At 46.7% G+C, this 27,507-nt stretch overlaps 1 protein-coding gene across 1 annotated transcript in view; it reads right to left on the bottom strand.

Annotated features, from left to right (window-relative positions):
- CPXM2 (carboxypeptidase X, M14 family member 2) overlaps window positions 1-27,507 on the bottom strand; it is a 128,461-nt gene that overhangs the window by 18,365 nt on the left and 82,589 nt on the right. The window contains exons 5-9 of the mRNA XM_072804990.1: window positions 22,296-22,380; window positions 21,178-21,328; window positions 9,220-9,308; window positions 2,757-2,880; window positions 1,152-1,348 (exon numbers count right to left, since the gene is read on the bottom strand). Coding sequence (XP_072661091.1) covers window positions 1,152-1,348; window positions 2,757-2,880; window positions 9,220-9,308; window positions 21,178-21,328; window positions 22,296-22,380 — 646 coding nt within the window. The remainder of the gene's footprint in view (window positions 1-1,151; window positions 1,349-2,756; window positions 2,881-9,219; window positions 9,309-21,177; window positions 21,329-22,295; window positions 22,381-27,507) is intronic.

The raw sequence follows: 27,507 nt of genomic DNA, 5'->3' as shown, positions 1-27,507 counted from the left end.
CCTATGGGCTTCCAGACTTCTCTCACACAAAATGTCCCTGTCTCCATGCCCACCATCCCCATCTGGGTGTGTCTCTGAGCCCCACACGTCCTCTGCCCCAAAGATGGCACCCAGTATTATTACTTGGTGGGTGGTGGGTGACACCGCCAAATCACTCCAAGAGGGAATGCAGAGCATTCCTCCAGGCACAGGGCAGTGCTCAAGAAGTATTACATCCCTTCCCTCCTCTTCCCTCCACTGAGAGCTTCTAGGCTAGATGAAACTTGGAGTAGGAATGAATCTAAGAGTCCAGCATTGCAAAGGCAACCACCACCACGTTAACTCATTCTCCCTGCCATGCCCACGAGTCTGGCTCACAAACCCCTGCCCCCTGGCCTGGTATATCGGGCACTGGAAATCCTTAACCAACTCTGTGCCAATACACAACCAAAATCCTGTATTATAAGGCTTGTGTGTGATAGGTACCAAGTACAGTTTTCTACTTTATTCCCATTTAATACTAATAATAGTCTATACATACTTGTGACCTACACAAATTCTATGTCATAATTAGAACATTAAATGTAAACAATATATCAGAATAATCAAAAGAGGGGCACCTGGGTGGCTCAGTGGTTGAGCATCTGCCTTCAGCTCAGGGTATGATCCCAGAGTCCCAGGATCGGGTCCCACATCAGGCTCCCTCAAGGAGCCTGCTTCTCCCTCTCCCTATGTCTCTGCCTCTCTGTATCTCTCATGAACAAATAAATAAAAATCTTTAAAGAAATTGAAAAACAAGAATAATAAAAACAACTCTTCTTGGAGCACTGAGAGGATTATAGGCAATAACTGAATTGAGGGCCTGCCTTGATTATGTGCTCTATCAATGTTCAGTGTTCCTTTTATTCTATTCTATTCTGATCACTGAAAATGCAACCCATATTACTCTTTCATGTTCACTTTTTCCAGTTTGTTGGATGTCCACCTCTTGGGTGCCCACTATTCTCAATTCCTACTTTGCATCTTTTCATAAACCCTATGGGTTTCCCTGTCTCAGCAGAGAGACACTCAAAGGGAAGCCAGTGATATGGAACAGAAATCAACTTGTGGCCGATCGTGCTCTGCGCTGGCGGCCTAAGTGCTGCCCCAGGCATGGGGAGCGGTGTCATTACCCCTTCATAGGCCTTCTCGTAGCCGTCGGGGTTGAGGGAGGGGAGGATGTGAATCCGGGTCTCCTCCACCAGGCGGACAATGCGGGCGTTGCCAGCCAAGTACTCCTGACACAGAAACTGCATCAGCAGAAGCATCAGCTCCCGACCCAGCACCTCATTGCCGTGGGCCCCCGCGATGTAGTGGAACTCCGGCTCACCTTTACTCGAAGACAGGAAGAAATACAGGGTCATATCGATGCTTCTAGCAGCAGAGCCCTCACCATTTAGAAAAAAAAAAAATCTCTGAGTAATATAAATTTACAATTTTATCCTGCCTCTTCTTACAAATAGGCCCCCCAAATTATATCACTACAATTTTCCTAAATTCCCAAATAGGTATGTAAGAAAATGTGTAGGGGTGCCGGGGTGGCTCAGTTGATTAAGTGGCTGCCTTCAGCTCAGGTAACAATCCCCGGGTCCTGCCATCAAGCCCTGCATCAGGTTTCCTGCTCCTCCCTCTCCCTCTTCCCCTCCCCCTGCTTTCTCTCTCTCTCTCTCTCTCTCTCTCTCTCTCTCTCTCTGTCAAATAAATAATAAAATCTTTAAGAAAAGAAAATAAAAAGTATAGAAAAATCTGGATGATACTAGCCCTTGGGTAATCATGTTTATTCTTATTTAGCAAGAATAGATAAAGGAACACAGTGTTTAGGGTTTAAAGTTTACAAATTAAACACAAGCCATAGCAATTATTTTTCTCTTTTGGGAGGCAATCATCTTCTCAAAAGATGGTCCTATTCAATCTCACAAGGACACAAGGATAGATAAACAGAAGCAGAAAACAGTTCAGCAGGGGACATCAGGATGGACACAGTTTTGAGTTTTTCCTCTTCTGGGCTCAGCTTTTCCAGCATTGGAGCTTATCACGCTCAGTACAGACCAACAGTACTTCTCTCTCTGGCAAACCTAGGAAATGTGATTTTACCTGAAGATGAAACCCTGACCCTTTCAAGGAAAACCCTAAGAGGAACTGCTGAAATACTGGCAAATATAAAGTTGAATGAAGCAGACAAATCTCAGATATTTTTAAATATCAGTGGGTTTTTTTGTTTTGTTTTGTTTTGTTTTTATATCAGTGGGTTTCTAAAGGACTCACAGATTTACCCAAAAGAAAACCAGAGAATCTTCTCTGACCCAGAAGAAGATCCAGGTTTGAGAGTAAGTGAATGAGAAATGGCTGAATATAGGAGATGCTCGAAAACAGAATTAAATCAAAGAGGAATTTAGGGGATGTCCTTCTCACTGAAGCCATTAATGACTTATGTCCAGAATGTTCTTCTATAAAAGGATTCTGTCCTGACCGTCTCTGGTCAGTGTGACTGGCCCAAGAGCTGGAGAACAGAACTAAATGTGGTTCATTTGGAGAAAAGCAAGGTGTCTCTGGCTTAAATGAGTCAACAGCCCTTATCACGAGGTAAGAGCTTCACAGAACCAAGGTTTGCAGAATCTGTCTACATGAGAGTGGTGTGTGGAGAGCTCCTGGCCTGTTTCATGAATGTTCTCACACGGGTGAGCTGTCTCCTGGCTCTGTGAGAAGGCACCAGATGCATCACAGAGGAGCAACCTCACCGACTTCGTGCTCCCCTGGGTGGTCGGAGATCTCCACGGCGTACAGCTTCAGGCCCTGGTGGCTCTTGCCAATGTTGTAAATTCTAGTGATGTTGGGGCACATTTCGTTCACAACCTTCATCAACTGAAAACCAAAATGGAGTTGAGGTTCTAAGTCATGATGAACCCCCAAGATAGCCACCCGCTGTTCCCCTCCCATAGCCCCCCTGAATACCCTCACCCTCCCCACACACCAGCACTATCCCCTCTGCCTGGAATGTTCTCCTTGGGTCGTGATTATCACCTCCCTTGGCTGTGGTCTCACCTCCCTTGGCTGTGGTCTTACCTCCCTGGGCTGTAGTCTTACCTCCCTTGGCTGTGGTCTCACCTCCCTTGGCTGTGGTCTCACCTCCCTTGGCTGTGGTCTTACCTTTTTACTGTGGTTTCCTGTTTTCTTTTTGTCTCCTCACTAGACTACAGATCCTTTAAGGAACAGACTGAAACTTCTCCATAACTCTGCCTAAATAAATATTTATTACTGAATATCAATTTTTTCTCATCATTTAATAAACATCTTTGATGTTGGGAGGAGGAAAGACACTGCTCCCACCCTCCTGGAGCTTACAGAGCAGCAACAGAGGGGAGTAATCTAATGACCAATTCACCGGTGCTAAGAGGGTGGAGGGAAGCCATGATAATGGGAGGTCATGTGGTGAACGGATGGGGAGAACAGGCTTTGACAAAGAAGTCAAATTAGATATGTGTTATTTCCCAAATTTTCATTTAAAGTTGAGTTCGTTAGACAGACAGCTTTGGTCTGAGGGGATGACACAAGCTACCAAAAGGAGGTAAGGAGGGCTCTGCTAGTCACAGGAGCACAGGCTACCCTTGGGAGGAAGGGGGGAGTTGACTATAAAGGACTCTTGTCCGAAACAGAGCAAAAGCAGAAATCCACCATCCGTGGAGAGATGGCATGCAAGGGAACCATAGCTTTGGCTCCCGTCACCATGATGGGCACATACAGGCTGCAGGGTTGAAGCAGGGCCACATGCACAGCACCACGTCTTCCCAAGAGACAAGATAATAATGTCACTAATAATGCCAACAATTGCATTAGCCACACACTCTATTTCTTCACTGAATTTCACTGTCATGATGGCCAGGTGGAGGAGGTAAGCCAAAGGTGACTGTCCCCATTCTACAGATATAGAGACTGAGGCTCAGAGAGCCACTGAGTGATTTGCCCAGGGTCATCCAGCTGATACCAGATGCTTTGGACTCAGGGCTCTTCTCTGCCAGTGAAGATGCAGCAAAGCAATGAACACCAGCACATCTCCGCTGCTCATTTTGTCAGCTGCGCACCATGACCATTCTGAAGACGGCCACAGCACAATCACCATCTGACGGGAGGGTGGGGGGGGTCACACATCCCAGTCCCTGCAGACTGCTGTCATCCTCATCTACAGCATCAACCTCAGCAGATCCTGAGCAGCAGGTGATCCACTGCCTTGGTTTGGATCAACAACCAGTTCTGCAGACATAGCCACTTGCATCATCCTTAACTAGGCAACACAACCCTCCCACACTAGAGGCTGGCTGTCACTTAAAGTCAACCCTCCTCCTCTGTCCAATCAGCCACAGGAGCAACATGCCACTTGTGTTAGAGCTCATGACCTCGACACTGGAGAAGAACAAACTCCGCCTCCTGCTGGATGCACACTCAGCTGTGGACACACCTCTTGGTATAGGATGGCCTCAGCCATGACTTACCAGTCACCTCATCATACCCCACCCATCACAGTGTTTTCCTACCAGCCACATTCCCTCCTTGTCCTGGGGTGTCATGAGCACCTTTACACATGAGATTGACGACACAGGCATTTGAGGAATCTCCTTTATGAAGGTTCTTTATGGTTCTCTCTACACAGAGAGAAATTCTCTCTGAAATTCCAGGAAGGTTTCTCTTGTGGCCACCAACCCCATTAAAGACCTGGCCGGTGATCCACCTGGCTGATTCCTGAAAAGAGTCAAAGATGTCTTATTGGAGTTGCAGTCTTGATGGCTAAGGTGACAGTAAGGACTAGAACTTCTTCCTGGCCTTGGAACATGCATTCTCAGGGACGCCTGGGTGGCTCTGAGGTTGAGCATCTGCCTTCGGCTCAGGTCATGATCCCAGGGTCCTGGTATTGAGTCTCGCATCGGGCTCCCCACAGGGAGCCTGCTTCTCCCTCTGCCTGTGTCTCTGCCTTTCTCTGTGTGTCTCTCATGAATAAATAAATAAAATCTTAAAAAAATATATGTGCATTCTCAGCAGGAGTGACAATCATCCCCAGGAGGTGAAAACTGGTTGTCAGGAGCTAGAAATCTCACATACCACAGTGCTTTGTGGCCCTCCAAAGCTCAGCCCTAGCCAATAAAATCTTACTCGTTAGTATTTAATATAATGGGTAGAGAATAATAAAGAAAGTATCTAAAAAGCCTCTTGGGGGATGAGGAGGTGATGACAAAACCACGTTGAGAACAATCATCTAGAAAATGTCTGGGTTTGCAGAGTCTGAGTCTCATTGAGACTCTGCCTCCATAATTCCCAGATGGGAATACACTTTGCCAACGTGGTATCTACTAAATCCTAGGCTTTGTTGCAGGAAAGAAAAAGAGCCCCTTCTCTAGTAATTCAGTTTCCGGCAATCTACAGGAAGGGGCTTCTGCATAAAGGATGCTACAATGACATGTGCGATGGCACTTGCTGTGGTGCTTCACCCTTTCCTCAGGGGCACTGAGCTCAGAGATGTCCAAGTGCTCCAGGGCAGGAAGGTAGTGGGCAAGAGATGGGGAAGATGCTCTATCCACTCCCTGGGACGTTCTGCAGCATCACAATCACAACTATGAGGACAGCATAGAAAATGGCTCATCATCCAATATTAACCAAGGGGAGCAGGGCAAAATTATAACCACCCTCTGATCAAAATTGTAAGAATCCTTCGAATGCAGAAATTGAAATCCTGGACAGGAACAGTGGGAAATGCAAATGGCTGATTCTTGAGGGTGGTGGGTTTCGGGAAGGCTGACCTTAGGACTTTGGGCCTGCGCTTGATGTTGACATAACATTGTTTCTCCAGTGAATTAAAATGTTTTTTAAAAGAGTGGGAGGAAGAGGAAAAGTCCCTTTCCACCAGCTTTATTCATTGGCCTGGAAGCAGGGACTGCATCTGGTCCTGTGGAGAAGGAATCTCAGAGGGCGGGAGGCAAGGATGGTGGAAGGAGGCCTCCCAGGGATGCGGAGGAGGTGGGCTCGTCTAGGTCTGCAGGCCGGCTGCCCTGCCCTGGCTTCTTGCCACCATCGCCCCCCACTCTCAGGCAGGCTAAGCCACTACCCCACTGCCCGGTGCCTCTGACCCTCCTGTGCTGCCCTGGAAATTAGCACCATGAGCTGGCTGCCTTCAACCCATGTCTCCGCCCCCACCCTACTTAGCACCAGCCAACCCCAACTTCCTGGGTACCATGCCCTCACAGTCCTACCACCAAAGTCAAGTCACGAGCCTCTTCCTCAAAACCACTTAATTTGTTCTCTTTGTGGACGGTACCCCACCCTCCTCAGAAACATCCCAGACCTCCCTCTCTCTCCCCGCTCATTCCAACAGGTGATCTAGGACTAGCCAGTCCTCCCCAGAGATGCCCCCCACCTCTCATCTCTCTTCAGGCCTGGTGGCTCCTCTCCTGGGTACTGTGACCATCCCTGCCAGTCCACTCCCCACATGCCTTCCAGACTGATCTCCCCAAAACACTTGCTCTGCAACCTAAAAACCTTCTCAGATTCTCAGACTCCATTTAAAGCCTCTCCCGGCACTCAGGCAAGCCTCCTCTCCAGAAACATGTTATTCTGCTCCTGCCTCCATACCTTTATTCTTGCTGCCTGGGGGGACCCTCCCTTCTATCTGCACCTGCCCAAGGCTGGCCGAAGGCCCCAGACCATAGTAGACCCCATCTGCAACCAATGCCTTTCCTCACCCGGGGCCAAAGGGCCAATCACTTCTTCCTACTTATCCCCTAAGTATCTCCCCAGGAAGGACCTCGGATGTACATATTTATCCAGCACACATTACAGGTTTATGACAAAGTAACAGAGTCTCTGCCCTCATGGTCCCAAATGAAGGAGATGTATATAGACATAGAGGTGACACAGCAATTAGAAACGGTGACACATGCTGTGAAGGCTGCAGCACTCCTGGAGGGATCGACTCCCTCGGCCCCACAACACCGGTGATGTGCAACTTGCTCTTTGCTCTCCTTTTCCCTTCCAATGCCACCTGCTGGCCGCCCCCAGCCCCCTGCCGGGGGAGAACAGTCCCTTACAAGTCAGTGCTCTAGAAATATTTCCTGCACACATTCTCAGCATTTCCCATGCAATATGTTTTTCTATTTTCTCCTCGCTCTTCTTGCTGCTGTTTCTCATTTTTTTTGTTGTTTGTTGGAAATGTCTCTCGTGATACTAGGATAAACTAACATTTTTTTTTTTTCTGAAGTAGAAAGATTTCTATAGTAACCCAGCAGACTCCATACGGGGAATTGCTAAAAATGCTGGCTTCTTTTTCATCCCCAGGAGCCAGGAATCCAAATGGCAAATCACTTCCGGCTTGAACACCCTTCAGGATTGAGAGATGCTCCCCTGAATCGTTTCCAGTTGAGTGCTGCAGAGCCCTGAGGTCACCCGCCATCATCTGCAGGGGCCGCACCGGCCAGTCCAAGTGCCTTCTTGGCTCTACATCACCAAGTGATGGTGAGCAGAGTTGCCCAGGGTAATGAAGTACACTCCATTAGCTCTTCTTTTCTGGAAGGACCCCGATTTTCGACACGGAACGACTATTTAAAGCTACCAGCTACCCAGATTCTCTGTGCGATAGCTCATTTTAAATGCATTTAGATTCATTGCTTTTGACATTAATTGCACCAGCTGAGTTGATATTTGCCTAGTTTCTGGGCTCAGAGAAATATCCCGAGATGTGCTAGTGAGCAAAGCTGAATTAACACACAAGTGCTCTGTAAAATGGAACGGTGAGCAGAGTCGTATAAATGCCAGAGAATGTAGAGCAGCAGGGATGACTCAACGACCTCAGGTCCAAACACATTATCCTGATTTCTGAAGAGCAAGACAGCAAGACAATTTCTTTAGCGTGTCCCACCGCTAAGCCCATGCTGACGGGTGTCTCAGGCTCCGTGTGAGTGTCTCAAATTAAATGACATTGAGACAAACTGGGTTTGTTGATTCCCTGGGATGAGGCGGAGAGGCCTCTCGGCTCAGCCTAATTGCTCTGACCTCATGAGCGTCTCCTGCACTTGGACTGGGCAGCTGGCTCCTTCTCTCAGCACTCACGAGCCCTTGCTTTGAGCCTTGTCAGTCTGCCCTTGGTGAATCCTTGTTCTGTAAATGCATTTGTGAGGACATCTCTCTGTTCTGTCATTTCAAACAGATTCTCAGGTATCCAAGGATTTCTCATTTGTCAGCGCCCCCTGAGCTCTCCTAGCACCACGCTGGGGGCAAAGGCTGAACAGGATTTCGTGGGCAAAGCACTCGGCACAGGCATGGCTCTTTTAGCTTGCCCTAATAAACGGCTGGTCCCTGCTCCCTTCTGGGCCCAGTATGCAAACACTGTCCACAGCCCGGAATTACGTGCTTTCTGTAACTAAATCTGGGGACAGTCTCAGCTGGGATTGACTTTTGCTCCTAACGGCACTAAAGTACCGAAGGTATCAAGCAGTAGTTCTGAGGCCTGGCTGGCTATTCATTAGAAACACAAGGAGAGCATTTAAACATTTAGACATCCAGGCCCTTCTCCTAAGGATCCTAATTTTAACCAGCGGCCTGAAATGGGGTTCAAGGATAGATATTTTTCCAAGTTTGTCCAGGTGATTCTGTTCTACAACCAAGATGGAGAATCAGTGAATGATAAGGCCTAGTGTTCTGAATCTCCTTGGTACCTGGGCTTCCTCATCAATAAGGTAAGGAAATAGTCATTGCCCTCCTAGGGTGGTTTACCATGTTGATGCAGGTAAACTGCCAACGTAGCAAATTAACGTCGGTCCTACGTGGAGGCTTCCTGCTATTACTTTTATCGGTGGTGCCCTAGATCCTCTTTTTTCTTTCACTCTGCTTGTGACGAACATTCTCAAGTCAGTGTTATCACTCAAACATACAGCGAATCTTCACAACTACTGTGTTAAATTGGAAAAGTCTGGTCCAAATTCTGTTTCAACCATTTCCCAGAGAGGAAGCCTTCCTCTGGCCACCAGAACCCCAACGAGGCATTCTCAACCTAGAAACTGCAAGCATGTACTGTGGCTTCAGAAAACCAAAATGATCATTCAGATTCCTATTCCAAACCCATGATCTTAATTTCTAGAAAGAAAAAAAAAAAAAACTAAAACAAAAACAACTATGTTCCCCTGGGCACAGGGTATATAATACTTTGAGAAATCTGGAGCTTACCTGGCGCATTTCCTTATAGTTGTGGTGCTTAAAATCCAGGTCATCGGTGGTGGTCATTTCATTCCGTCGGTGGTAATAGTTATTTGGATCTAGGGACAGAAATATGGTTTTGAATTCACTCACGTAATTCTGTTGCTTGTGGTGGCTCTGTTAGTTGCCTGATTGGTGCAGAGACACAACCCAATCTCCAGCTTCTAACATATGCACAGAGGCGAGAGAACCAACTGTCGAAAAGCACCTCAGGAGTCAAAATTAGCCAGTGGTAGAGATGGGCCTAGAGCCAGAATGCCTGGTTCAAATCTCCACTCCTCTACTTAAGTGCTGTGTGACCTTGGATAAGTCACTGGAGCAGTCTCTGCCCTAGATTCCTTACCCTTAAACAGGGAAGAAAGGTATTTCCCTCACTTTTAGTATTAGTTGGGATAACCTATGTACCTGGAAAACTGTTGACACTTAAGGAATGAATGAGTGAACAAATATCACAACTGTATATATACATGGAAAGCCCTAAAAGTATGGTGCACACTATTAGTTACTCATCCAACATTCAGTCCATTTCCATCCTTCCTAACAGAAACTCTGTGTGGTTTGGGAATCACTCCAATGCTTCTGGGAAACAGACCTCGCATCTCAGCTCAGGGGTCCAGCATGAGAGATTTCAACCAGTCAGAGCACAGCACACCCTGGCCACTCTTACTGGTCCAGATTGAAGGGAAAGACTTTAATGGCACAGAGGAGGAGTGAGAGAGAATCTCTCCAGAGTAGAGGAAGAGAGAACCCCACCAGCACCAGGAGTTACTGAAACCACCCTGGAGCCCAATCAATCTCCCTTGGGACTTCCAATCACATGAGAGATCAAATTCCCTTGCCCCACTAATCCAGGGGGGCTGAGGTTTCTGTTGTTGGAGCCAGGGCACCCCAACTATATTAACACTATTAGCCTATGGGGACTGGGATTCAGGGGTCTGGGAGATGTCTGTCCTTGACTTGATTCTCTTCCACATATAAATTAACCCTTTTCATTAATTCACATAGGCTCTATTATTTATATAATTATGGAAACAAAGGACACTCAGAAGAAAGGACAGGAGGGGGAAGAAGAGTGAGGAGGAAGATAAAGGGGAGGAGCACTCAGTGGACCTGGAGGTCTTTCCCCGGACCTGACCTGCAGCCGGGCCCACGGCATCTCTGTCTGGACGATGAAGCCAGAAACCCTGGCCAGCTCCTGACCTAGAGTTAACATGGTGCTTTAGACAGGTCGCCCTCCTAACCCAGACACCATGGAGGCAAGGCTGAAGCCACAGCAGCTGTGGGTTTGATCCAAGGGGCTTGATGGAGGATTCCAGAGGCAATGGCAGTGGTGGATGACAGAGGGGATGAGCCTTTGCTCCAAGTGGTATCAGGGGCAGCGAGTCTCGATTCGTGCCATCAAAGGTGCTCCTCAGACCAGCACTCTGGCTGCCTCTCAGACCTAGCCCAGACCTACCGAATCAGAATCCACAAGTTAAAAACAACCTCAGCTGACGCCACAGGCTCGGAAGTCTGAGGAGCACTGTCTTAAAGTACTGAGCACGCTGCCAGCAGAGACCAGGCACTCTGCGTACACCATGCACAGCTGCCATCAACCGAGCCAGCTGCGAGTCTGTGTCCCCAGAGCCACAGGTCATGACCACCATAACCGACCCTGCCAGGGTTCACTGACCACTGGCTTCACCCTTGAGGCCTGAGGCGACATGCAATGAGTTGAAAATCATATAGAGACCCAAACACCACAAAGCCAGATTTTAATATCCACAGAAGTAGTATTTGCTGATAATACTATTAGAAACAAGGACTGTCACTGAAGTGGGATTAGCACGCGGGCAAACTGGCACTTTGTCCAGGAAAGAGCAAAAGCAGATCAGGTTTGGCACAAGCCCCCCAATTATGTTTCAAGCACTTTCCTTCCGGGAGTGCGTGCTGACCACACACAAGCTGCCTCCCCTTGGGTTTCCAAACCTGTATGTTTCCAAGCAAAGGTAAAGCTTATTTTTCACATTAATTTACACTTTATTTACCCATATGATGTCTTCTAAGAGCTCCTCAACACTCCCCCAAGTCCCAGAGGCCTCTTTCCAAAACTCTTTAAAGTCCCTTTGTCTTCAAACACAAATTATGCCTTCAAGGTTCTTCAAAAGGATAGAAGAAAAACTCAGAAGTTGAAGTAGCTCTGTGATTGGCAATGTTCTACCTTCCTTAAGACTAATCAACTTGCCTAAGGACAAGGGTACAAGTTCCAGAACTGTCTCAAAACCACAGGTCAAGTATTTTTCACCACTTCCCAGCTCCCACATTTTGAGCAAACAATTCTTGATTTGTCAATTCATTCTGCTTGGATCAAGTTTTATTGAGAACCTATTAGGAGCTCAGTACAGTAGGCAAAGAACCAACTCCAGCCCTCTTGGGGCCCAGAGTCTTCAATCACAGCCAATTAGTCAAACCACCAGCCCCTTCTTCTATCTGTGGGTCAAAGATCCCATTTTCTTGTGAGGCATCTATTCCAGATGTTTCAGATAAAACTGCCTTGCCCAACCTGCAGAGTCATGAATATGTGACCAAGGTCCGGCCATGAAGCATGAGTCCTCTACCCACAGTCACTGGCTCAAAGGTGATCCCAAAATCTGAAGATCCAAGCTGGGGCAATCACATGACTTTCCCCACAGAGCTATAGGAGAGTCAGTCTCCTACTGGCATTGCCTGGATGGTGGGTGAGTTTGGGGTATTGATCACTCTGTCCATGAGATGGAGAGAAGGGGAGCCCTGACTCCCCAAGAAGACCCTGACTTAGTGACCTATTCTTGCCTGAAGCTAGAGTCAGAGTCAAATCCACCCCCGGGAATTCTCATTTATGTGAGCCAAAATCCCTCCTCCAACCAAAAGCTAATTAGAATAGGGCTTCTGGCATTTGAAACATCAGTCCTGATTCAGTCTGTGAGGCCTTTATCCTCACAGATGGAGCTTTGGAGAATCAGTCTCCTACTTCCCTTCGAGTGTGTGGTTTTGCACTTCATATGTGCTGAAGACCAGTTGATTCTTTCCGGAACACCTTAGTTACAGGGATGAATTCCTGATGAGGCATGTGGAGCCTAAGGCCATCCCCCTGACTTCTCTTATTCAGAGGTCAGCAAGTCAAAATGAGGCCATTAGAGTGAGCCCTGACCCCTTACGCCTGGTATCTCTAGCGAGGGGGAGGCAGACACAGAGGTAAGCACACAGGGAGAAGGCTCTGTGGAGGTGAGGGCACGGCTGGGGTGATGCATCTACAAGACAAGGAACCCAGATTGCCAGCAGCCCTGCAGAAGCTGGGGGTACAGACCGGGAGCAGGTTCTCCCACACAGCCTCTGAAGGAGCCAGCCCTACTGACGCCTTGATCTGGGACTCGTGGCCTCCAGAACTGAGACGGTACCTTTCTATTACTCTAAACCACGCAGATTTGGGTCCTCTTCCCAGCAGCCTTAGGAGACCGCTGCACACTTGGGACATTCCTGCCTCCTCACTGCCATGGACACCTGCTCTTCCCATCCCCAAACTCACGCCAGCTCACTACACAGGGCTCTTTTCACGAGTACAGTGATAATTCCAGACCAAACCGCATTACTGGAAATCCACAGAAGCACCAAGATTCTTGAACAATTTTGCTTATCTATTTGCTGCTTTGGGGACCTTGCTTGGAGCGGGTGCTCAGCTGGGAGAGGAGAGGGTATCTTTGCTGGAAAGGAGGCTCACATGCAATCAAGAATCGCTGGGCTCATGAATCCTTTGACAAGCTCCATCCCGAGTAGGCCATCCGCAGAGCTAGAGTTTAGAGGTCCCGGGGATGGCGGAGGGGATGGAGAAGTGATTACCTAGGGTGTGTTTATGGGTCCATGATGAAGTTCAGAAACTAGACAGGGCTGCTGCTTGCAACACGCGAATATGCTAAGTACACTGACCTATATCTTTAAAACAGTTCGTTGTATGTTATGCAAGATTCACCTCATTTTTTTTTTTTAAATAAAGGACTGCCATCATTTAAAAAAAATGATCCCCTGCTATACTATGAGCCTTAGGCTTTATTTTCCTATTCACAGTCCTCAGAGTGCTCCCTGAGGATGAGGAGGCCACCAGAGGCACACAGCCACAGCAGATCTTCCTCTACGTGCCTCAAGGCCAGCCTCTCCCACAAGGAAATGCCTGCCCCAGTGGCCCTGCGACCTCCCGAAGCCCCAAAGCCCCAACACCCCCAGCACAGATTCCTGAGTGCAGACAGCCTTCCCAAATGCTAACTGAGCACAAAAGAGCTGGCCCCCTGGTGAAAAGAAGTCACATCTGCCCACACCCCACCTGACTGTTACGACAAAGTTCATTCCGAGAGGGGCAAGGAGGAGGGCTGGAACCCTTGTGTTGAGGCCAGGTCATTACTGTCAGTGGAAGCACCAAGCCCATGACTGCAAGTGGCTCCAAACGGGGAGCAGCACGTCATTCACGCTTATTTTCCTCTCACCCCCATTTCATATTATCCTACAGCATAACAGCTCTGCTGTGCTGCTCGCAGACACCGGCAACCCCTCTGATCACTTGGCTGACGCTGCTTCTCCAGACAGTCCTGGGGAACTATTTGCAGCCTGACAGGAGAAACTCTCAGAAAAGACAACTGTTAAGACTACTGATGTTAAAAAAAAAAAAAAAAAAAAAAAAAGACTACTGATGTTGCTGCAGTTCCCCGGAACCAATAAGGGGCGGATGGACCAAGAGAAACCACAGGTTTATTTGAATCAGTAAGGGCAAGTCACCCTCAGTTGCAGGGAGGGCGGGCTGCAGCCAGCAAGGCTGGATCCCCCTCAATTGGAGTGGTTCCCTGGGGGGGAAAGGATGCCCGATGCGCTTCTCTCGTTACCCCGTTGCTCTAGGGGGAGCAAAGGTGTCCATCTCCTCCCGGAACCTCTGGGCCTTGCCTCAGAACAGGCACATTCTAACGTGTTTGATGCATGAATGCATGAGTGAGGAATGAGAGAATGGGTGGACGGATGGATAGGTATCCCAATCAAGATATTTAGGAAAGACTACTTACAAAAAAGATAACACTTTCTGGGGCTAGGAAACCTCGGAGAAGGGGCCCGCTTTATGCTGCGATACTACTCCCTCTTGCCACCACGGCAGAGCAAAGACTGGCAGGCAGGGCAGAGGGGGTGGTGAATGACAACCACATCCTCCGGATTGAAGGCGATTGTGGAACATTAGGCCATCCCGGGTCTCCCGGGTACTCGTTTTCTAAGGCTGCGAGCATAAACTATCATAAAATAGGCAGTTTGAAACAAATTTACTCTCTCACAGTGCTGAAGGATAGAAGTCTGAAATCCAGGTGTGGGCAGGGCTGTGCACACTCAAGCCTTCCTTGCCTCTCCCCAGCTTCTGGAAGTTGCTGGCAACCCCTGGCTTGTGGCCACACCGTGCCAATCTCTGCCTCTGTTACCATCAGGCCTTCTCCTTCAGTGTCTCTGTTTTCTCTTCCTAAGGACGCCAGTCACTGGATTTAAGGCCCACGCTAAGCTTACCTAATCACGCCTGCAAAGACCCTCTTTCCAAATAAGATCACATTCTGAGGTGCCCAATGGACAAAATAGGGGTGATGCTATTCAACCCAACGTAGTCATGGCATGCACTACACAGAGGCCCACTGGGGGAGGACCACCCACCTTTCTGAACTGAGCTATTTTGGTACAATAAGACCTAAGCTTCTTGCTGTGTTACTGAGCCCAGGGCAGGAGGGAAATCTGTGGCTCCCCATGTGACCTGCTCTCTCATCTCCAAATCTGAGTCCTCTGCACAAGGGGGAGACATGCGAGGGAGGCATTGTGATTTCCCGGAAAAGTAGAGGTTTATCCCCACCAGAATATCTTAAGAGCAGCCAGTAGCCTGTAAGCTACATACAGAGGACAAAACAGAACCAGGACAAGAAGAAATGAGACCTCTTCTCATCTCATTCTCCCGCCATCCATGGGGTCTGGTGACCTTAGAAATAAATGACTTAGCCACAGAACCAAATGGTCTGACCAAAGACAGTAAAAGAAAGTGGGAGGAGGAAAGGGAGACAATGACATCTGTTCTGCACTGACCGCGTGAGGGCACTCTACAAATGGCTCTTGCTTAGCCTTTGCAGTGTCTGTGCATCAGGAATGGAAGAGCAGATGAACAATGACAAGGCAGGAGGGCAGCCTGTGTGCATTCCAGGGGGCAACAGAGTCCTTCTCGTGGAACTCATGACTTTGAAAGGCAAGGCTCCATCAAGCCAGGATGGGAGAAGGGAGAGGAAGGGAGCTCCTGGTCTCTATCTAAAAAAGAAACTGATGTTTCAATCCCACTCGGCCCCCTCTCCCAACCCAGAAGTTTGAGAGACAGGAAGTCAGAAGAAGACAGAGCCAGACAGGGAATGGGAAGCAGAGGAAAGGTCTAGGTGGGGAGGGCACAGTCACAGGCCAGTCTGTGGAGAAAGGCAGCAAACCATGGATCCCCTTTGCTGGGATGACCAGGAGCCTCAGGGACAGAAATGTTGATTGTCAGGCCTGTGTGGTTCTATGTTACATGCAGCAAAGCCCCCTTTTTAATCTCCAAACCTCAGCAATAATCCTTCATGTGAATCAGCATCAGTGGAGACTGTTGCTCTCAAGTCCGGGGGAAGGGGAACGATGGCGTGAGCTGACCAGGAGCAGCACCAGGAGGAGTCACATGAAGCAGAAGGCAGAAAGTGACCACCTGGAAAGTGCAAGCGACCACCCCAGGTAGCCCCAGAAATACTGGGGGGCAGGAGGGGAATGGAGGCTCAGGACCTCCATAGGTACATGGGGAGGGCTTGAGTCATCTCACGGAGATGCTTTAGGGAAGGGGGACACAGGAGTGGAAGGAGTTGGTCCCAATTCTACAGGGAAGCTATTGTCTCCACTTCAGACACGAGAAAAGCAAAGCACAGAGTATTTCCACATCCTGCACAAGACCACAGGTGCCAAGGGATGACAGTAGAACTTGAGCTGACGCCTAATCTAAGCCAGAGCTCATGCCCTTTCTCTCCACTCGGCTTCCCTGAAAGGGACACGAATTCTCTCTCTCTCTCTCTCTTTTTTTTTTTTTTCAGATCACATAAGGCCCAGGCAACCAGTAACCATGAAGGCAGGCTGAAGCTGGTACACAGCCACTCTCGTGAGGGCTTCTAGTCTCATCTGGAGGAGGCTGAAAACGTCACCCACAGCAAAGGAAGATAAAATAAGGAACACAGCAACTTTGTGTTCTGATTCCTGTCTTTTCAAAAAATAATAGCCAGTTCCATGGGACAATGGGTATCCACACTGTGGTCTTTGTGAAGAAATGTGGAAGGTAGCAAAATAAGTAGATTTACGAAGTCCTCTGCAGCTATGCTGACCCAATGGAGCCCATCCTTCCCCCAACTTCTCCATATTGATGGGAAGCAGGTGAGGGTGGCTGAAGACAAGCAAGACAGGTGGTGGTCTTACAATTGAAATATTTCCTCAGTGATCTATGACTGGGAGGGTATGTGTGTTGGGAGGAAGGAGGGAGATGCAGCGTATCCAGCGGTCTTGGCCCACCTGCAGGAATGACTGTGGGGCATCTTCCCTTAGCAGAGCTTCTGTGCTGGAGGGAAAACAAGCTCCTGCCCCCAGACCTCCGCACATCTCCTCACAAGGTCTTGAGTTGCATCCAAGAACACCTAGACACCTCTGCACTGTGCAGATGGAGGGCAGTTGCTCAGACCTGGTGGCAGGGAAGATGAGATGGAAGGAGTGGTGCTTTCCCAGGGAGGATGGAATCACACCTTTATGGCAGGAGCCTCTGAGCAGCACCAGGGCTCAAGCATTACCCTCCCCTGTAGTCCCCTGAAGTCATTTCCCAGGACTCTGGGCCCAGTCCTGCTGCCCTGTGGGAAGTCATATGTAGAGCAATGGGGCTTTTTTCAGAAACAGCACACATGGCAGTATTGTTTGCAGTAGCAAAATAAATGAGAACTGGCAACTCTGTGACCTCGAAGTCAGCCAGTGTGTGTTTTAACCTGAAATATTTATTAAAAGTATATCTTAGAAAAAAAAATAAATAAATAAAATAAAATAAAATAAAATAAAATAAAATAAAAGTATATCTTAGGAAGCTCTCCGCAGCTTCTGATATGCATAGATCTTTAGGCATTCTCATCCAAAGTGGGAAAATCCATTCAAATTTGGGGAAGAGGACTTTTTAAAAATGTATTTACTGGGCAGCCCCGGTGGCGCAGCGGTTTGGCGCCGCCTGCAGCTTGGGGTGTGATCCTGGAGGCCTGGGATCGAGTCCCACATCAGGCTCCCTGTGGAGCCTGCTTCTCCCTCTGCCTGTGTCTCTGCCTCTCTCTCTCTGTGTCTATGACTAAATAAATGGAATCTTTAAAAAAATAAAAAATTAAAAAAAAATTAAAAAAAATAAAAATGTATTTACTTATTTATTTATTTATTTTAGAGAGAGAGAGAGTATGAACAGGGGACAGGGAGCAGGCAAAAAGAGGGAGAGAGAATCTCCAGCAAACTCCCTGCTGAGCATGGAGCCCAACACAGGGCTTGATCCTGTGAGATCACACAGGCCCCTGAGATCATGATCTGAGCCAAAATCAAGAGTTGGCCACTTAACCAACTAAGTCACCCAGGGATCCTGACTTTTTTTCAACTTTTCAAATAATGAACAACCCAGAAGGTATTTGTTAGATGAAATAAGTCAGACTGAGAAAGACAAATACCATATGATTTCAGTCATATATGGAATCTAAAAAAACAAATGAATAAACAAGCAAACAAAAAGCAGAACCAGACCCATAAATACAGAGAACAAATTGGTGGTTGCCAGAGGGGAAAGGGTGGGGGATTGGTCTTGTCCAATCACTACTATGCTGTACACCTGAAACTCATGCAACATTGTGTCAACTATGCTCAAATAGATTTAAAAAAAAGAATACAGAATATTTTTAAATGAAAAAATTTTAATTATGGTATAATACATATATAATTTATCATCCTAACCATTTTTAAGAGTACAGTTAGGTTGCATTAAATATATCCACATTGTTGTGAGTCAGATCTCTAGAACTTTCTCATCTTGCAAAACTGAAACTGTAACCATCAACAACACTCCAGTTTCTTTTCATTTTGAGCTTTAAAAATCCTATTAATAGACTATGACATGCGGTAATTCATTTTCCAGTTCAAAAATTTCTGGAAACATTACTCAAGAAAGCTTGAAAAGAATCACCACCTTCTTCTGCCCCGACCTGAGAGTTCACAGGAAGATGGCAAGCACAGAACAAAGAGAGCAGAAGCAAAAGTAAATGAATTTTTCATAAACAAGCGTTCCAGGAAAAACAGACTCTAGGCAGTTGCATTTAGACCACAAGGTCCGAGCAGCTGAGTTGGTTGGGTCATCTCTGTCTTTGGCCTCATTAACTTGCACAAAGGAACTGTGCCAACAGCAGGGCAATGAGCAAGGTTCACTTACCCACGTGGATGTGGGGACCCCTGAGCTGCCCCAGTCCCTCTGGTGTGACCATTACCAGGTGGCATGTTCAAAGGCCAGTTCCCCTCTGTGTAGACTGCTAAGTAGTTTCTAGAAGAGAAATGGCCCTAAAAACTTGGGGTTGGAAATAAAGCCATTCAAAGTCTGTACTTGAAACCCATCTAGATTTCACACTGCAACTATTGTGTTTAAATTGCCCCAAGGATCTATCTTCAAACACACCCCCCCTCAAGAATAACTTCCCAGGGAAATATTTATTTCATGAGACTCTCACAGGCTACCCTTTGCCCTTTACCAGCAGTGGATGAATTCCTGTCCACAGAGAGAAACCATGACCCTGCTCTTTAAAGCAGGCAGGCATAGGCAGGAGAGCAAGCCTCCTAGCCTGGCACAAAGAGGGCCTCTCAGATAGCCGCCTGTTTCTGAGTCTGCAGACTCTGTGTGCTCTGCAAAGCCCAGTGGGCCTGGGGTGGCAGCAGGTGGGACCTGTAGTGACAACTCCAACACAAACCAGCCACAAGAGGAGCCCAGGTCCCAAATCATGTTGGCCTTCAACATCCTCTCTGGATCAGCCTTGAAAAGGTGCACACACCCTTTGCACCAGTGACCCTATTTATCAGAATCTAACATAAGCACTAATCCTATAACTGAATAATCCTGTAATTTACACAGTGATTGTGGATACGCACAATGACATAGAAATAAAAACATTCCTTGTGTGGTTCTTTATGGAACCAAAATATTGGAAACAACTGAACCTCCAACTGTAAGGTAGACTAAAAACTGGATTTTGTCTATAGACTAGATAGATGCATCCACAGAACAGATGGTATCTAATAGTTTTAATGACATAAAAAAAAAGGTTTGCGAGCTAGTAAGTCCAAATATATAACAAAGAATCTGTCTGGTGTGAGTGTGAGTAGGTAGGCAGATAGACCCATCTTTTCTCATCGATACAGAGTTTGTGTTCTAAAAATTCATACTTGGCAAAGCAAGAGCATGGATATTATGGGATCAAGAGAAAAGCAATAAATGACATTAAATGTGCTTTGAAAATGCAATAAATATCAATTCACAGTAGGGGGGCAGGGGGTTGGATGGCTACAGAAATAGCCCGATGGCTATAATGGCATCTGAGAGCGTCAGAACTGGTGATGCGCTTCCCCAGGCTCAGAGAACCACAGAAGTAGCAAGGCTTCACTCTCTCACTAGACAAGAGTGGTAAGGAAAGCTAGAACCCAAAAACGTGCTCCCGTGTTCCCTAGGGACGGACTGCAGGTAGACAGGGATGGCTCTAATGAAGAGCTTTAGGAATGTGCTAGGAGCTTGCTTCCTGCCCTGGAGATGCCCAGGCAGGATGAAGGGGCTGCCATCGACAGGCTCCACGCGGGCACAAACTCACAAGTTCTGAAAGGCCAAACAGAGCCATTCCTGAGCCAGACCACATCAGCCCGTCCAGAGCAGACACCAGCGAGGATCCAGGTGACACATATGTGAATTCAAGCCCCCTTCGTCCTGCCACCCTGAGGGCACACCCAGATATCATCATGTGAAAATAGGCCACAGGAAATAAATAAGCACTCACCCAAAGACACAGGCACCCAAGCACAGTGACTTAAACAGAAAGAGCCTATGTACACAGTCACATTTAAAATTAAGGGCAGTCCTGGTGGTTCAGCAGTTTAGCGCCGCCTTCGGCCCAGGGAGACCCGGAATCAAGTCCCACGTCCCACATCAGGCTCCCCTCTGCCTGTGTCTCTGCCTCTTTCTTTCTGTGTCTCTCATGAATAAATAAAATAAAAATCTTAAAAAATACATTTAAAAATTAATTTCTGGGGAGGTGGGCGGGGAGTTGGGGTAACTGGATGACAGGCACTGAGGAAGGCACTTGATGGGATGAGCACGGGTGTCATACTATATGTCGGCAAATCGAACTTCAATATAAACAAATGAAAAAATAAATAATTAAATTAAATTAATTTCTGACATCTCCTCTACCCAGAGTGGTGGGAGTGCTCGAGGAGAATTAAATATGCTACCAAATATTTTCTCTAATTTTTTTTTTACTTGCTTCTGAGTGGTAGCATTGAGTGAGTTTTCAGCCTTGAAACATGCATCATCTTCAAATCCCAGTAGGCAAAACCACAGTTGACACATCACTTTGCTACCCCCAAATATTCATGATGCTTCTAAGTGGGATTATGGAGGTTTTTATTTCTTCTCTTGCTGCTTAGCTATGTTTTCTAAATATTCTGCAATAGATACAGGTTGGGTTTTTTTTGTTGTTGTTGTTTTTTTACATGAGAAAAAGATTGCTTGGTTTGTTTGCAGTCACCTTGGCTAGGCACCTGTTCTCCGTCAGCACCCCACCCGCAGTAAGCAGGGAAGGGCGAGCTCACCTGGAAGCGGACAGCCAAGAATCTCCATCCTCATACAGATGCTCCCATTGTCAAACCAGGACTGTGGATTTATGCGGATATAGCGGGCCACCATGGGGACAGGCAGCTCATTGAGAACAGGGATCTCCTTTTCGCTGTTTCCTTCAAATATCTACTTATGCACAAGGGGAAAAAAGGAGAATCGTTTAGAGCTTGATTATCGAGGGATAAAAGGGTGATTCACTCATTCCAGAAGACTTTACTGAGGAATACCCAATGTGTGCTGGGCATTGAGGGGGGGAAAAAGTGAATCAAGCATGGACCCTACTCTCAGGAAGCCCCCCCCCCCCATCTACTGGGGTAGTAGAGAGGGGAGGAGGAGGGAATACTTGGATAATCCAGGTAAAATCTATTAGTGCCTTGGTAGAGGGATGGCCACGGAGCTCTGGGATTTCAGAAGAAGGAAAGGACCTAGCAGAGCTTTGGGGAGCAGGTGGCATTTGAATTGGTCTTGAAGGAAAACTCTTTAGACCTGTAGGGATGGCAGGGATTCTAGAGAAAAGCAGCAGGAATGACAGGAGAAGCCCAGAGGTGGACTTCCGAAGGAGCAGAGCAGCTGGCTCATGTTTACTGGATCATAGAAGGAGTGTGTGCAGGGCATAAGAAAGAGAAAGAAGATTGAAGCCAGAGATGCCATCCAATTGTGGAAGACTCTGGAAACTGTGTGAGAAAGGAAATGCTTGAGAACCAGAGAAAGAGGGCGACATGAGCAGAACTGGCCAATGTGGGATGAATCATAGGGTGGAAAGATGGAGGTCATTAGAGACCACTGGAGAACTGTGACAGCTGAGGGGCTGTGAGGGATGCCAGCACACTGCCTGTGCCCCATGGCTCCCAGGGCTGACCTGTGAATTCTAGAAGAAACGACATCCCAGCAGCTCAGAATTTTACATTAGCTCTCAAAGGGCCACTTGGCACTGCACTTCAGGGCATGGAAGCAGGGGGTGGGGGACATTATCCACCACTGGTTTGAGTTGACACAGTATCAGCAGACATCGAGGGGGCACACATCACCTCTCTTTGCAGAGACCCACGTAGCTGGGTACCAAGGGCGTGGACAGAGGGAATATGAAACTCACCATGTCTCCAGATCCATTCTTAACAGTGACCCATGTGTGGCTGTCATTGCTCACCATGACCTTGTAGGAAGTCACCCAGTCACTCCTAAAAGAAAATAAGACGTTTTAAAACTACATTTTAAAATGTTTACCTCAGGTGCTTGGGTGGCTCAGTTAGTTAAGCGTCTGTCTTCAGCTCAAGACATGATTGGGGTCCTGGGATTGAGCCCCATGTCAGGCTCCCTGCTCAGTGGGGAGTCAGCATCTCCCTCTCCCTCTGCCCCTGCTTGCTTGCGCTCTCTCAATCTCTCCAATAAATAAATAAAACCTTTTTAAAAATAAAAAAAAATGTACTTTCTTTCCTTATGATTTTCTCAACATTATCTTTTCTCCAGCTTACTTTATCGTGCATTAACTAACATTAATGGTAAGGCTCCGTTCTGGACAACAGTAGGCTATTGGTAGTTGATTTTTTGAGAGCCAGAAGTTATACAAAAATTTTCATCTGTACAGGGTGTCGATGCCCCTAACCCCCGCGTCGTTCAAGGGTCAGCGGTAGGTCCCAGTAATAGATGACACTGAGCCACAGCCTGGCCCCACTGCTCACCCTACCTGCGTCCTCACTCAGCTAACTGACCTCACAGCTAACATGACTCACCCATGCCACTGTGGATTCATCTGTAAAAATGAGGATCCTAAAAGCACCAAGCCTAAAGGATTAACATGAGCCTTCAATGGTTTAATGCTCCTTAAACACTTCAGACAGTGTGTGGTCCCCAGTAAGCACTCCGTGCTGGTCACACATGAAGAGACACAAACACTTATGTATCTGTTTATATGGAACATTAACATCACACGTGGTAGTCGAGTTCCATGTGGAAAAGTAACCTCAGTAAAAACTGCAAGTTGGTCTAGAAATTTCATCTGGAAAACGATTTGGGAACATAACAAACTGCATGCCACCAGCCACAAAAATAACAGCTTGACTGTCTAGGAGACACTGGGCTTCTCCTTGGCTGTCACAGCCATGCAGACAATCCCTCTACCCCCCAGCAATAATCCACTGTGAGCTGGGCCCAGAGCCAGACCTGCCACCATGTCCTACCGCACAGAAATCACTGAGGTGACAATGGTCATGAAAGGACTTCCCGGAGTGGGAGTCAACCCGTTAGGCCATGCCAGAAAAACAGCCTCACAGGGAAGGCACATTTTCGTCCCTCAGCCTCACTGTTCATAACATTAATGGTTAACCAATGTAGAAGATTCGGAGCATCATCCTTTTTAATTTTTAAAATCCTGGAACTAAACAACAATTCATTAATCCTTTAGAACATTCTGTCATCTGAAGCATTTGGATCCTTCTTTTCCTACTGTGAAATCTCCTTGGATTTGGGAGCTAGATCTATCCCAATACGGTTCTGAGCTTCTGAATCAGTACTGCCTAAGAAAGTTCACTTAGAAAGATGAGCTTCGGGGAATACCTGGGTGGCTCAGCGGTTTAGCGCCTTCCTTCGGCCCAGGGCGTGGTCCTGGAGTCCCGGGATCGAGTGCCACATCAGGCTCCCTACATGGAGCCTGCTTCTCCCTCTGCCTGTGTCTCTGCCTCTCTCTCTCCCTCTCTCTGTGTATCTCATGAATAAATAAATAAATCTTTAAAAAAAAAAAGAAAGATGAGCTTCTTCTATTCATTCTGGTTCATCCGACTGACTCGTGAAAACTATTCCTAGGTGCTTCTCTAGGTGCTTGGAGACGAATCCTCCCCACAAGTCTTCTCTCTCCTCCTCTCTCCTCCCCACCAGCTTGGTCTGAACACCTGCCAAAAGCTGGAAGCTGTCAAGCACCGTGTTTCCCCCTGGAGAGGGTGAAGGCTGAGCCCACACCTGCAGACTGCGAAGCATCAAGCATGCCTTCTGAAAGGCACATAGGCACAGCTCATGTCCTCTGCACTGGAAAATATCCTCACCCCGAAGAGCAACCTGTCTCCCACGTTCAAAGAATCACTAAAGACCTTGCAAGTGTAGCCCCTTTTATGGCTGCTAACACCCCATAGTGATCTGGCAAGGCAGCCTGCAGACATGAGGGGTGCATCCTACCTGCAGAGACAGAGGTGATGACCTTAAGGGAGCCTCTCGATTGAGAGAAACACACACAATGAGAAAGGGGTAGAAAGAAACATTAAAAATAAGCTGTCCAAAGAAAAGGGGAGAAAAGAAATGAAAACCAAGCAACAATTTCGCAAACTCAGAACAAATGTGGACCAATCCGTTACTTATGTTTGAAGGGCAATTGTTTCCCTGGCTCTGACCTGTTCTCTGGACCGCAGACCTCCGTCACTTGCTCTGCCCATCTGACCTCTCTCCACTTCTCATGTCCCAGCAACAGCCCAAATTTACCCCACCCCAAGGAATGGATGCAGGTCTCCTGCTCCGCACCTCCACCTGGGCCAGACAGAGCATCTGCCTCAGGAAAGGCACTGGCATTCCCCAGAGGGGACAAAATCCCAGGGTCCTCCGTGGCACCCCACTCTCTCTCCCCCACCACCTCCATTGAGACTATCACCAAGTTCTGTCAATTTCACCTCCCACAGTTTTCTAGCATCTACCCACCTCTCTCCACCTTCACTGCCACCACCCCAGCCCATTCTCCCTGGCCAGGACTGCTGCCTCCCAATTCTATCTTGCAGTCAGAGACTGCTTTTTCTAATGAAATACTATCATGTGACCGCCTGACTAAAATACTACCCTTATTGGGTAGTAAGGCCAAAATCCTCATTCTGTTCTATAAGACTCTTGCTCACCTTTTGTTCTCTGTGCTCTTTCTTTCAATTCCTGATAACGATTAAACTCTCTTGCCTCCGGGCCTCAGCACATACAGTTTTCATTTCTTCTCTCCCATCCTGTCTGCCTCTAAATCAATCATTCAGACCTCAGATCTTATCAGATAAGGCCATCCTAATCGCCTAACCTGGCCAATTTCTTTTCTTCTATGTTCCTTTCTTTCATAGTTTAATTCCACTTACAATTTTATACCCCTTTCTAGAATTATCTGAGAGTGTCTTTATCTCACACTACAGGAGAAGCATCTCATAGATGGAGGAAGAAGAGATCACGGTACTTTGGAGGATGCAAAAGGAAGCTGGTGCTCCTGGAGAGCAGAGCAAGGGACAAGGCAAGACAACTGGGGCTGGATGGGCTTTGCAGACCATTTGATGGAGGTGGAACTTCCTCTGTCAAGCAATACGGAGCTGGCCCCCTTGGAGTCCACCAAGCATGGTCAAAAGTACCTCAAGACCAATTAGAAGGTCTCCTCCACTTTCAAAATTTCCACCTTAGCAGAACATTTAGAAACCAGAGACTACCTGAGTGTCTCCTATTTAGTCTGTGAAACTGACTCTCCTTTCTACTACCTCCTGCTGAAATGCAAGTAATGGCAGAGGTCCCCCTGCCACCGGTTTATGCATAAACAGCCTTTGTTCATTTTGTCTCAGGCTTAGTTTTGTCCTTGACAATTCATACTGTTGCCCATATTATGATTTTTTTCCTTCTCATTGCTGCCTAGTATTCCATTCAAAGAACAGACACTTTGTCCATTTTATTGCTAATGAGCATTTGAGTAGTTTCCAGTTGGGGCCATTTTGAACAGTGGTTCCGTGAATATTCTTCTATGTATCTTTTGGTGACTTTATACAAAATTCTGCTTGGTGTGTAATTAGAAATGTCATTGCTGGATCATAGGATCCCAGGATATAGATGTGTTCAGCAGTAGTAGTTTCCCAAAGTAACTATCTACGTGCACTCAAACCGGCAATGTTTGAGAGTTCATGATGTTCCATGTTCTTGTCAACACTTGGTATTATCTTTCTTTCTCATTTTAGCCATTCTGATGGGTGTGTCCTATTATTCTGTGGTGATTTTTATTTCAATGTCCTAGATGACTAATAAATTTTGACATGTTGCATGTTTATTGGGCATCTGAATATCATCTTCTGTGAAATGTTTATTCAAATCCCCCCCCTTTTTAAATTAAGTTGTCTCTCTTATTGTGATTTGTAAGAGTTTCTTTATATATTCTAGATAGGCATTTTTTTTCTTGAGCATATGGATTGCTAATATCTTTTCCCATTTGTGTCCTCCTTTTCATTTTTTTTTTGTGGTATCTTTTTTTAAAATTTAATTCATTTATTTAAGAGAGAGAGAGAGAGAGAGAGAGAGAAAGCACCAGTGGGGTGAGGGGCAGAGGGAGAGGAAGAAGCAGACCCTCCACTGAGCAGGATGCTGACTCCAGGCTTAATCCCAGGACCCCAGGATCATGACCTGAGCTGAAGGCAGATTCTTAACTGGGTCACTGAGGTGCCCCATCTTTGTGGTATCTTTTGATAAACAGAATGTCTTAATCTTTACATTGTCTAATTAACCTTTGTTTTCTTCACAGTTTTCAGTATTTGTGCCCCTTTCAACACATTTTTGCCTACTGCAAGATCATAAAGATATTCTCCTATGCATTCTTCTAAAAGCTTTATTGCTTTACCTATTACATTTAGATCTGCAACCCACACAGAGTCAACTATTATATGGTGTGAGTTAGAGGTCAAGATACATTTTTTTCTGAAAAGGCCTCCCAACTGACCTAGAACCATTTATATGATTATTTTTCTACTGCACATCAGTGACACATTTGCTATAGATCATGTGGCTGTATACAGGTAAGCATGTTCCCTGATGCTCTAGTCTCTTCCATTGGTCTACTTCCTACCTGGTGCTAAACCCATCCTGTCTTGATTTCTATAGCTTTATAGTAAGTCTTTATACCTGGTAGTGTATATTTTCCCACTTTGTTTTTGCTTTTTGTAGTTCCCTTGACTATTCCTGGCCCTTTGTATTCCCGTATAAATTTCAGAATCACCTTGTCAACTTCCAAAAGAGGGACTTTTGGATTTTAATTGAGGTGGCACTAAATATATAGGTCAGCTTTAAGGGAATCAACGTCTTTCAATATTAAATTTCCTAATCCATAAACATGGTATATTCCTCTATTTATTTAGGTCTTTATTTTGCTTATCTCTTGCTGGATTTATTCCTCAGTAGTTGATTTTTTGATGATTTTATAAATGATATTACCTTAAATTTTATTTTCTCCCTGTTTGTTGCTGGTATGGAGAAATACAAATGCTTTTTGTATAATGATTTTATATCCAGCTACTTTGTTAATTCATTAATTAATTCTAATAGTCTAG

The sequence above is a fragment of the Canis lupus genome, chromosome 29, assembly GCF_048164855.1.
Source record: "Canis lupus baileyi chromosome 29, mCanLup2.hap1, whole genome shotgun sequence".
NCBI lineage: Eukaryota > Metazoa > Chordata > Mammalia > Carnivora > Canidae > Canis > Canis lupus.
This window is presented reverse-complemented; position numbering and strand designations above follow the sequence as displayed.